At 39.0% G+C, this 12758-nt stretch overlaps 1 protein-coding gene across 5 annotated transcripts in view; it reads right to left on the bottom strand.

Annotated features, from left to right (window-relative positions):
• The window catches only part of TARS3 (threonyl-tRNA synthetase 3), a 63919-nt gene that overhangs the window by 2454 nt on the left and 48707 nt on the right, over window positions 1-12758 (bottom strand). For 4 of the 5 annotated variants that reach the window (XM_064376309.1, XM_064376312.1, XM_064376313.1 and 1 more), the window contains 2 exons: window positions 4482-4586; window positions 595-667 (listed from right to left, as the gene is read on the bottom strand). In XM_064376309.1, coding sequence (XP_064232379.1) covers window positions 595-667; window positions 4482-4586 — 178 coding nt within the window. Of the gene's footprint in view, window positions 1-594; window positions 668-4481; window positions 4587-10432; window positions 10623-12758 lie in introns of those variants that run through there. The other variant, XM_064376311.1, reaches the window with a different exon arrangement.

The following is a 12758-nucleotide window of genomic DNA, read 5'->3' on the forward strand; positions in this document are numbered from 1 at the left end:
CAGCTCACATCTCTCTCTGATCACTAACTCTGGGGGACCAGCCTCCATGTGAGGACATTCAGGCAACCTATGAAGAAGCCCAGGTGATGAGGAGCTGTGTCTACCAACTGTGAGTGAACCCTGAGGCCTACAGCCCTGGCCCACAGCATGACTGCAGCCTCAGGAGATGCTCTGCACCAGAATCCATCAACAGCTGCTCCCAGACCCTGACTCATAGGAACTGTGAGATAATAAATGTTTGTTGTTTAAAGCTGCTACGTTTTGGGGTCACTTGTGTCACAGCAACAGATAATATTCTTCCCTAATAGAGCCATGTAGAAATGAATAATTATGAGATGTTTTAAAATACTAATTTTCCAAAAACATTAAGAAATAATATAGTTCCGATACAGCCACAGAGACATGATACATTAAGAAATAAAATAGTTCTGATAAAGCTACAGAGACATGATACATGTGTTACTCCCAACTACTGAAAACATGGATTGTTAACGTGTCAGTTCTGCAATATTTTAAAACATGAAGACATTCCAAATCAATGACTTACACAGAATACGTGCAAGATTATTATGTACTTTAAACGACTGATTTTACCTGAAGTGCATATTTTTCACAAGTGGGCCCCACAGGGATGACCATTACCTGACGAGGAGATAGCCAGAAAGGCCTGAAAAATATATAAAATATGTATTTTCAAAGACTAATAATGGCTACTTATTACATGCTTTTCAAATAACCAAAGATTCTTTTAAAGACTTCACAAGAGGGCAGTTTCAGTAGAGCGGCATGGAAGAAAACCAAATTATATTAAAGTTTGAAGGCAGCAAAGTAAACAAAACAAGAATTTTGGAATTTTGATAGCACAAGTGTGGAGAGAATCACACCCTTGTAGAGTTCCCTGCTCACTATACCAGAGCGGGCTATGTGACCATAAATGAGTGCCGAAGTGTTGGCACATCATTTCTGAGACTAGTTCATAAAAGACTGCAGCTCCCATCTCTGCAAAGGGCTGACCATGCACTTACCATATGACCCAGCAATTGCACTCCTGGACACTTGTCCCAGAGAAATGAAAGCGTATGTTCACACATAATCCTGCACACTAATGTCCAGAGCAGCTTTATTTCTAATAGCCCCAAACTGGAACAGCAAAAAAAAAAAAAAAAAAAGGAACCAACTAATTGATCTCAACATGGATGATGGATGGCTCTCAAGGGAATTCCACTGAGTGAAAAAGCCTACCTCAAAAGTTTGTGTACTCTGTAAATGTTTATGTAATATTCTTTATATGACAAAATGATGGAGCTGGAGAACAGATCCATGGTTGTCAGATAAGGACAGGAATGGGATGGTATGAGTGTGGGGAAAGGGGGCCAGGAGGGAGCCTTACAAGTGATAGAACTGTCCTGTGCCTTGACTGGTGGTCTTACACCGTCTGTCCATGTGACACAATTTTATACTGCTAAATACGCATACCCACAAATGAGTGCATGTGAGGCTGGTGAAATCTGAACAAGGTTGGCGGACAGTCTTAGTGTCTAGCTTTTGGTTGTGATACTGTATCTAGTTTTGCAAGGTGTTACCACTGGGGAAAACTGGGTAAAGAGTGTGCTGGACCTCTCTATATAACTTTTTTTTTTTTTGAGGCGGAGTCTCACTCTGTCACCCAGTCTGGAGTGCAATGGCGCGATCTCGGCTCACTGCAACTTCCACCTCCCGGTTTCAAGTGATTCTCCTGCCTCAGCCTCCTGAGTGGCTGGGATTACAGCTACCGCCACCACACCTACCTAATTTTTGTATTTTCAGTAGAGATGGGGTTTCACCATGTTGGCCGGACTGGTCTCGAACTCCTGACCTCAGGTGATCCACCCGCCTCAGCCTTCCAAAGTGCTGGGATTACAGGCGTAAGCCACCATGCCTGGCCTCTGTATAGCTTCTTATAACAACAAGTAAACCTACAATTATTTCAAAATATAATTTTTCTAAAAAAACAAATATCACAGTAGGTATAAGCAATGTCCGATGTGGGACATGTTTGCCTTTTCCCTTAATCTGAAGGTGAAAGGACATACAATGAGGACTATTTCAGATAGCACTTTATAAATGTGTGCATATATATATATATATATACTTATTTTCAAATTATAAACACAAAATAATACATGATAAACGGTAAAACACAGAATACTTCTATACAGGGTATATAATGGAAAGCACATGTTTCCTTTTGAGCTCTGTCCTCCCCCATCCCCAGCCCTTCTCCCCCAAAGGAGCCGCATTTTAGCCATCTTTACTTTTGGCTCTGGGGAGATTTCCCTATAAGCCTGACTGCTGTCTGAAGTGTGGATGTATGAAGTGCAGGGACTATACCTCAGTCTCTGTGACAAAAGAAGGCACGCTCAGCGCACTGGCCCCAACCACCTCCTGTCTGCCTCTTCATCTCCTATTTCACTAGTTCTTTTTTTTTAAAACCACTTTCACTGTTACCATTCTAATGCAAGACACCATCATCTCTCACCTATGGTAAATGATTTAAAACCAACTAGAAAGAAAGAAAAACAAGCTAACTCATACTTAGGTGGCATACACATATTCATATCCATATTTTTGGCTTATCTGTAACTTCAATAGCTTAGAAACTCCATGACATCTAAGTGTATTTCTCTATGATCACAAAATATCAGGAATATACACAGACTCTCTAGCTACCCAGGACTTCTGGAAGATACTTTGTTTAGGAAACTTCCTACCTTATGTTTTCTGCTCAAAAATGTGCTTCCCCAGCCTCCGTGAACATGAATGCTAGTATGCATGGGTGTGATCTAGGTTCTGCTAATGTATAAACATGGCACTCTGACTTACAAAGACAGAGTGGAGAAGGAGGCACCACATGGAATCCATTCTGGCAAGGAAGGGTAATGCAGAGACATGGAGCTTTTGGAGGAACTGGTTGCAGTAACACTAGCAGTAGCATCCAGTGCCCAGTGTCCACAGTGGAAGCTGCAGGGACTTTGCCCAGCAATAGCAGCAGTGGGGGCAGTAGTTTCTGAAAAGAGAACTAAACTTCATGAGCAGCCAATTTCTAAAAATGGAATGGAAGGTAGAAATGTCACAAGTGGTTGCCGGTTTGCAGCATTTCCACAGGTTAGGACACATCATCACAAGATGCTGTCTGCCAGCTGGTGCCATAACTGCTAGTAAAGCCACTTGCTTCTGAGTGTGTGGTGATAGTAGTGAATCCCATAATGTCAGTGCAATGCTTTATTTATTTGCTATAAAATCTCTTTCATAGTCAGAAGCACTACTGTGTTTCTGGCAACACATAAGTACATATTTAGTGCTGCTGGCAGAAGCATGGCAGCAAAGAAGAGCAAAGCAAAATCCACAGTGGGTCTCTCTTCAGTGAGAACAAGGTACTGGTCCTTACATGATGAAAGGGATCCAATGTAATCAATCTGCTACAAGACCACTGGCTGTTCCCCCAGGTTATGGTACCAGAGTGGGGGATCATGATTAATCACTACTGATGGCAAACTGAATCCTCAGAAGAGATGTAGCCAGATGGAACTTAGTGAAGCAAGGTCCATGTTGTTGAGCCCATGCATATGCACCAGTGGCCACTTTGCCCATGAGCCACTGAGCAACTACTCAGGGAAAAAAAGAAGCTGATTTTAACAGAATGGGTCCTCTTGTATTGGAATATTGAAAAATTCCTCAACAGTGGGGGCCTTTTGGTGGCAATACCGCCTCTGTTGGCCCATTCTGAGTGATCATCCACATTTCTGTTTCCCAAATCTATATAATTTATTTTTCAATCTAACTACTTCTAAATCTCTGACCTTGTGGCCAAAACAGTAACTAGAGCACATGCATCCATGTAACTCCATACCGCTGCCATTCTTCCTTCCAAGCAGAAAGGACATGATGCACCACTCAAAATTCTGCCCTTTAGGACACTTCCCTTCCTCACTGTCATCCTAAATGGGCTGTGCTGCTAAGCCATCTTCTTTGAGTTTGTGCCATTTATCAATCAGGTTTACCCGTTCTCCTCCTCAGTGCTTGTAGGGAACCCCAAAGGCAAACAATATGGGTTGAAGGAGGGATGGCTGGAGGGGAGAGGCAGTACCTAGGAGTGTGGGTCACATGTTTTTGAGACAGCAACTAGATCTCTGAAGGGCTTGAAAATAGGTAAAAAGGTAACTTTAATTCTACTGAGTCCCCCAAAAGGTAAATGGTACGGTTTTATGCCATTCTGCCTTAGTTTTTGTTTTCTCATCTGGCAAATGGAACAAGAACTCTTTATTTCCTGTTTGGATACTTGCTAACTATAAGGCAGGAAATGCCCTTTCTTTTGTTACTACTTTTATCTTTTACACATGATTTTTTAAAAACAGAAATATTTTTAAAAAGGAATAAAAAGTAAATTAATAAAAATTAAAAAGAATTATAGGCATATAGCTTTTCTTTTCCATATCACTTACCATTTTCCCCCATAGTTTTCTGAAAGAATGGCTATCATTCTTTCCACTGATCCCAAAATGGCTCGATGAATGATCACAGGTCTCTTCTTATCATCCCCATCCTTACTAAAAAATGAAAATTATACATTTAAGTCTTTTCCTAAGATTCAATAGTAACTATCTTCTAGCCTTATATTTAATTTTGAGAATAGATTTAGATTAATGGTTTTGGATACCTCTCCATTAACCTTATTTATTCTGTGACTGTCTTGTTTTCTCACTGCTTTCTTTGCTAATCTTTTTTCTTTTATTTTTAAAACTTTTTATTAGAGAACACTGAAACATATACAGAAGTAGAGAGGACAGTATAATGAACTTCCACATACCCTCTCTCAGCTTCACAAAATGTCAATTCACAGCCAATCTCATCTGATCCAAATGCACCACCATTCTTGCCACTATCTCCCACATTATAATCTTCATTTTTAAAATGTTCCTGATATGTGTTCTCAAAGTCCACTGGTCAAATTCCCTGAAACCCTCATGAGGTATACCTTACATTTAATTAATCCCTCTTCCCTTTAGGGAAAAAAAAGAAAAAAGCAAACAATGACTTAATTGTAATGACTTAATTGTAAGCCACTTCAAGATCTCTGCACAAGTTTCTCAGATAGATAAATTTCACATTATTGCAACAAATATAACATGTGACACTTAAAAGTTCTTCTGAGAAATTTTTATCTAAAAATTATACCAGCTAGCTACTACTAAAATAAAATAAACAAATTAATAAAATAAAACAAACAAATACAAACAGAGAAACTCATTAATTAAACCTACTTCAAATGAGTTACAACTGGATATCATCACTGCCAACCATGTCTGCCAAGAGCCGTTATAGAATAACTGCTGGCAAAACCCTCTGTCTAGACCCTACAGTAGGAAGCTCTGGGGTAGGGGTGGGCGGCTTGAGTCCATCCCTATGCAAGTATATGAAGAAATTCATCCCACAAACTGAAACCAGTATGAAATATTCCTGAATGTTACATCATGTTGTTTTTGTATGGGGAAGGAAGAGAAGCAGGCTATCCTTGCACAGAGGCTGGGTATCCAAAATTTCTGTCCTATCATTTTTTTAAATCATGTCTTCTAGTCTTAAGAAGAGCAAATAGTGACATAAACTATGCTTACACATCTATGCTATCAGAAACATTGAGATGAATGCCAAATTCCCCCACAATAACCCCACTGGATTTGGTTATATTAGATTAACAGATAAATTTGAGAACTAATAACTTCACAATGTCGATTCTTCTCATTCCAAAGTGTGGTATGAATCTTCATTTAAATAACTTTTTTGTGATCTTTGAGAAAATTTTATAGTGTATGCTTATAAATAACATCTGTAGTCATGTGTTACCTAATGACATTTTTGTCAACCATGGACTGCATATACGATGGTGGTGCCATGAATTATAAAGAAGCTGAAAAATTCTTATCATCTAGTGATTTGTGTTACAAGCACCTACAGTATTCAGTACAGTAACATTCTGTACACATTTGTAGCTAGGAGCAGTATACTGTCCCATATAGACTAAGTGTGTAGTAGCCTATATCATCTAGGTTTGTGTAAGTACACCCTGTGATGTTCACACAACAATGAAACTGCCTAACAACACATTTCTCAAAACATATCCCTGTCGTGACTGTATTTACGGATATGCATGACTATAATTACATTTATTAAGTTTATTCCTATTTTCTATTTTGTTGTTGCTGTTGCTTCTGAAATGTTTTTTTCCATTGCATTTCCCAGCAGTTTATTGCTAATATTATGAAGGCAAATTGATTTCTACCTTCCTTTTTTTAACCGTTCCCATTTTCTCCATTTGATTCTGTTGGATTTCTCTACATTTTAACATCTATGAATAATAATTTAATCTCTTTCTTTCACATATTTGTAATCCCAGAATAATTTTGAGTAACAATACAAATAGTAGTCATATTCATCTTCTTCCCAACTGTGTTGAGATGTTACTGCTGTTTTCTGATAAAGGCTCTTTATCATGATAAGGAAATTTCTGTTCATTTCACAGGAATGAATGTTGACTTTTATCTGATGCCTTTCTGCATGCTGAATGTAATGAATGACAAGAGCACACTCTCAGCCACCCTTGCGTTTTTAGGGAAAAGCCCTTAATCACGGTGATGACTTTGATGCTTCTCTCTTTCTTCTCATACATAAGCCTGAGCAAATCATATCAGTTCTTCCTCCAAAATACACTCCTAGTATCCTTACTTTGTTCATCTTTATGCCACCTGGCTCCAACTGTCATGGTTTCTTATTACCTGGTCTGCAATCCACTGCTTCCTTCTTGGCTTGCTGACTCACCATTTGCCACACAACACCTATGATGGCTGGCTGGGCTGATTTGTTTCTCCTGTGCATCCTTCTTAAATGAGAAGTTTCACTTGCATTCTGATGGCCCTAAGCAACTTTGTTGTAGGACTGATCCTGAAGGTTTGACTTTCTTACTAATAGTTCTGACCCTTGCTCCTCCAAAAGGGAGAGATTAGACTTTTCAGTCATACTAACTCCACTGTACCAATCAGGCAAAAAGTTAGGGGTCAACTCCCAGAAGCTTTCCATTTTGGTGCATGGTATGACCTATGGGACTTGGCCACTGGGTGGCAAACACATGGAACATAATCTGAATATCACTACATTAAGGCTTCGATAACTGAACTGACACTGAAGCTGAGCCCACAAAAGTGGGTTGGGAATTTCCACCTGAACCTAACCAGGCAGATTCACTCCCAAAACAAGACAATTTCTTCAGGATTTAAACAAGACACAGCATCTCATAATATTCAAAATGTTCAGGATACAATCCTAAATTATTTAGTATATGATTCATTAGGAAAATTCTCATTTGTGAGAAAAAACACAAACAAGAGTCCAACAGCAAGAAAACACAAATGAGGGAATTACCAAAGGCTAGAAAGCAGCTATTATAACTGTACCCCAAGAAGCAGGGTGAACACACCTGGAGTGACTAAAAGACTAAAGTCTCAGTAAGAAATATAAAATATGAACAATAGAGACTGTGGAACTGAAAACTACAATCACAGAAATTTCTAAAAAGTCATTAGATGGATTCAGCAGCAATGGAGATGGTAAAGAGTTGGTGAACTTGAAGATGAGTAAATACAATGCAACCCATCTGAAAGACAGATAAAGAAAGACTGAAGGAAGCATAAACAGCCTTGGAAAACTGTGGGAAAATACCAAAAGGTCTAATATTCAGGTCACCTGAGTCCCAGAATGAGGGGAAATAGAGTACAAAAGAAATACGGAAAAACAATGGCTGAACACTATCTAACTCGCAAACCAATAACTTACAGATTCAAGAAGTTCAAACCCTCACAACATAAACTTGAATAAGTCCACAGTCAGACACATCACAATCATATAACACGAAAAGGAAAAGTGACTCAAATTACTGCATATTTCTCATTAGAAACCATAAAAGCCAGAAGGATGTGGAACAATATTTTTTTACGTTTTTACTTTGCAAGAAAATAAATTATACAACTTTAATAAAATCCCAAAACTAAAGAGTTCATCACAATATTTCAGCCTACAGCCTACAGAAACTGCTACCATTTAAAACTGTACAGCATTATCATCTCCGTGTGTAGTGGCACACATGCAAATAGACCACATGAGGACAGATTTACAACTTAGAAACTCCAATCTGTTCAACATTCTAAACAACATAGAGTGTAGATGACAGGAAAGCTCTCATGTAATGTTTATTTTACAAACATGACCTTGAAAGAATCAATACGGTAGCATCTCAGTCATTTACATTAAAACAGAAAAATTGGCTTAAGATAACAAATCTTTCTGTAAAACTAGCATATCTTCCACCCAGATCGAAGTTTTAATTCAGTAATGTTCTTAAAACATTCAGTAAGCCATGCTGTAAACAGATATGCTGTCATCTAGGCTTTGTTGTTCTATTTCTAGAACACAGGCAGGGTAGATTTAGCCTAATCCGTGAGGGTTCTAAGATTTTCTGAATGGTAAATGAGCATTGGCTTCAACTTAAAGTTACCAGCTGCATTAGCTTCTAACAAGAGGGTGAGCCTGTCCTTAGAAGTTTTGAAGCTAGTCATTGACTTGTCCTCTCTAGCTATGAAAGTCCTAGATGGCATCTTCTTCCAACAGAAGGCTGTTTCATGTATATTGAAAATCCGTTGTTTAGTGTAGCCATCTTCATCACTGCTCTTGCCAGATCTTCTGGATAACTTGCTGCAGCTTCTACATCAGCACTTGTTGCTTCACCTCGCACTTTTATGTTATGGAGATGGCATTCATTCATTCATTCATTCATTCATTTACTGAGGTGGAGTTTCACTCTTGTTGCCCAGGCTGGAGTGCAATGGCATGATCTTGACTCACTGCAACCTCTGCCTCCCAGGCTCACGAGATTCTCCTGCCTCAGCCACCCAAGTAGCTGGGATTACAGGCATCCACTACCATGCCCAACTAATTTTTTTTTTTTGTATTTTTGAATTTTTAGTAGAAACGGGGTTTCACCAACCATATGGGGTTGGCCAGGCTGGTCTCAAACTCCTGACCTCAGGTGGTCCACCTGCCTTGGCCTCCCAAAGTGTTGGGATTACCGTCATGAGCCACCGGACCTGGCCCTGGAGATGGCCCTTTTAACTTCATGAACCAACCTTTGCTAGTTTCAAACTTTGCTTCTGCAGCTTCTTCACCTCTCTCAGTCTTCATAGAATTGAAAAGTTAGGGCTTTGCTTTGGATTAGTCTTTGGCTTCAGGGAAGCTTTCCCCACATCAACAAGAAGGCTATTTCACTTCCTTATCATGTGTTCACTGGAGTAGCACTTTTTTTTTTTTTTGAGACGAAGTCTCACTCTGTCGCCCAGGCTGGAATACAGTGGCGCGATCTCGGCTCATTGCAACCTCCACTTCCTGGGTTCAAGCAATTCTCTGCCTCAGCTTCCCAAGTAGTTGGGATTACAGGTGCCTGCCACCACACCCAGCTACTTTTTTTGTGTGTATTTTTTAGTAGAGATGGGGTTTCACCATCTTGGCCAGGCTGGTCTTGAACTCCTGACCTCATGATCCACCCCCTTTGGCTTCTCAAAGTGCTGGGATTACAGGCGTGAACAACAGTACCCGGCCTGGAGTAGCACTTTTAATGTCCTTCAAGAGCTTTTCCTTTGCATTCACAACTTGGGTAACTGGTGCAAGACGCTGAGCCTTTGGCCTCTCTGGGCTTTCAACAGTCCTTCCTCACTAAGCTTAATCATTTCTAGCTTTTAAGGTGAGAGACTTATGACTCTTCTTTACACTTGAATATTTACAGGCTGTTGTAGGGTTATTCTGGCCTAATTTCAATGTTATTGTGTCTCAGGGAATAGGGAAGACTGAGGAGAGGGAGAGAAATTAGGGAGTGGCCAGTGGAACAGTCAGAACACACAACATTTATCAGTAAAGTTCACTGTTTTAAATAGGCACAGTTCATGGTGCCCCAAAACAATTACAATAGTAATATCAAACATCACTGATCACCATAACAGATAGAATAATAATGAAAAAGCTTAAAATACTGCAAGAATTACCTAAATGTGACACAAAGACATGAAGTAAGCCCATGCTGTTGGAAAAATGGCACTGATAGACTTGCTCGACAGAGTTGACACAAACCTTCAGTTTATAAAAAATGTAACATCTGCCAAGTGCTATACAGTGAAGCACAATAAAACGAGGTTGCTTGTATGTATATACAGTCGTGCACTGCAAAACAGTGTTCTGGCCAACAACAGAGAGCACATATATTACAGTGGTCTAATAAGAGTATAATGGAGCTGCTGGGTGCAGTGGCTCACACCTGTAATCTCAGCACTTTGGGAGGCCGAGGCAGGTAGATCACGAGATCAGGAGTTTAAGACCAGCCTGGCCAACATGATGAAACCCCATCTCTGCTAAAAATAAAAAAATTAGCCAGGTGTGGTGGTGGTACGCACCTGTAGTCCCAGCTACTCAGGAGGCTGAGGCAGAGATTGAACCTGGGAGCCGAGACCATGCCACTGCACTCCAGCCTGGGTGACCGACTGAGACTCCATCTCAAAAAATAAAAAAAGAGTATAATGAAGCTAAAAAATTCCCCATTATTCAGGTGGCATGACTGTCTACATAGAAAATCCCAAGAATTCTACCAAAGAAAAAAAAAATTCTCAAAACCAGAAAGTTAAGTTCAGCAAAGTCTCAGGATACAGGATTATAGGATCAGCATTTTAAAATCTGCTGTATTTCCTGATACTGGTAATGAACACATGGATGTGAAGATTAAGAATATGAAACCACTTACAATCACTCAAATTACCCCAAAGTGAAATATCTGAACATTCTACACCTACATTTCTGCATCTAACAAGATAGGCATAGGGCTTCTATGCTGAAAGAAGGTCATAAATTAAAATACTTAACGTAGTTAAGATGTCAATTCTATCCAAACTGATCTCTAGATTTAATACAATTCCAATGAAAATTCCCACCAGAATTTTTTGTAGACTCTATTAACAGCCAAACAATTAGAATAGCCAGCCAAAGTAGCATTTTTGAAATAAAAGAATAAAGGATCCACATTACCTAATTTTAAGACTTCCTATAAAGTTACAGTATTCAAGATAGCACAGTACTGACAAAGAGATAATCAGTGGTCCCACAGAACAGAATTGATAATCTAGAAACAGACCCACAGATATATGTCCAACTAATTACTGACAAAGATACAAAGGCAAGTCAATGGTGAAAGAATGGCCTTTTCAACAACTGATGTGAGAACAATTAGACATTTAGATGCACACAATGAATCCTGACCTAAACATCACATCTTACACAAACAACTCAAATCAGATCTTAGAACTAGAAAACTTTTAATATAAAACATAGAAGAAAATCTTCATAACCTGTACTTAAGCAGAGTTTATAGATGTGATGCTAACGCATGATCTATAAAAGAAAAAAATTGAGAAATTAAACTTTATTGAAATTAATAACTCAGAATGAATGGGAAACTAAAAAATGAAAAAGCAAGCTATAGACCAGGGTAAAATATCTGCAAATCATATATCCCTCCAAGGGCTTATATCCAGAATATATAAAGAGCTCTTAAAACTTAACAGTAAGAAAACAAATCACTCAATTAAAAATGAGCAAAAAGACTTTGGCAGACATTTAACCAAAGAGGATAAATGAACAGCAAATAAGCACATGAAAAGATGTTAACATCATTAGCCACTAAAGAAATACAAAATCAAAACATAATAAAATGCTACTACACACCTATTAGAATGGCTTAACAAACAAAGCTTGACAGTACCAAGTACTGGAAAGGATGTGGAACATCTGGAACTCTTTACACATTGCAGGTAAGAATGCAAAATGGTGCAGCTACTCTGGAAAACAGTTTGGCAATTTCTACAAAGTTAAATATCCAATTATCATATGACCCATTCCCAGGTTACCCTAAAGAAATGAAAACTTCTATTCATACAAAAATCTACCACTAATACCTACAGCAGCTCTAGTCATAATCATCAAAAACTGGAAGCAACCCAAATATGCTTAAATGAGAGACTGGATCCACAATGGCATCCACAATCACTAGTCAGTGATAAAAAAGAACAAACTATCAAGACATGCAAAAGCATGCATGAATCTCCACAACACTGTGCTACGTGAAAGAAGCCAGTCTCAGGAGGTTCTATACTGCATGACTCCATTTACATGACATTCTGGTAAGGGCAAAACTATCCTGATGGGGAACGCATTAATGGTAGCCAGGGGTTAGGAGAAGGAAGAGTATGTGACTAGAAAGGAGCAGCACAAGAGAATGACAGAATCATAACCATCAAGTTGTACACACACACACAGACAGAGTTAATTTTACTGCATGTTCTTTTTTTTTTTTTAGAGAAGTTGTTGGTTTACAGTGATAAAATTGCTGTTTTTCCTCCGCTTTTTCAAGAAAACATCTCAACCTTAAGACACAGACCCAATGCCAGCATTCTGTGAAGTCTTCCCCACTAACTCAGGAGAGTCAGCAGCCTGGATCATGTTTTCATGGGACTTTGTTTGTATCTCTATTCTCACGTCTACTTATCTTCCTCCTCCTACCAGACCAGAAAATTCAAGTTGATTCCCAACTGGATTATGAGCAGGTAAACAAATATATGTTGAGCTTATAGCACATATAC

Source organism: Aotus nancymaae, unplaced genomic scaffold (genome assembly GCF_030222135.1).
Source record: "Aotus nancymaae isolate 86718 unplaced genomic scaffold, 86718_ANA_hifiasm-v0.15.2.pri h1tg000014l, whole genome shotgun sequence".
NCBI classification, from domain to species: Eukaryota; Metazoa; Chordata; class Mammalia; order Primates; family Aotidae; genus Aotus; species Aotus nancymaae.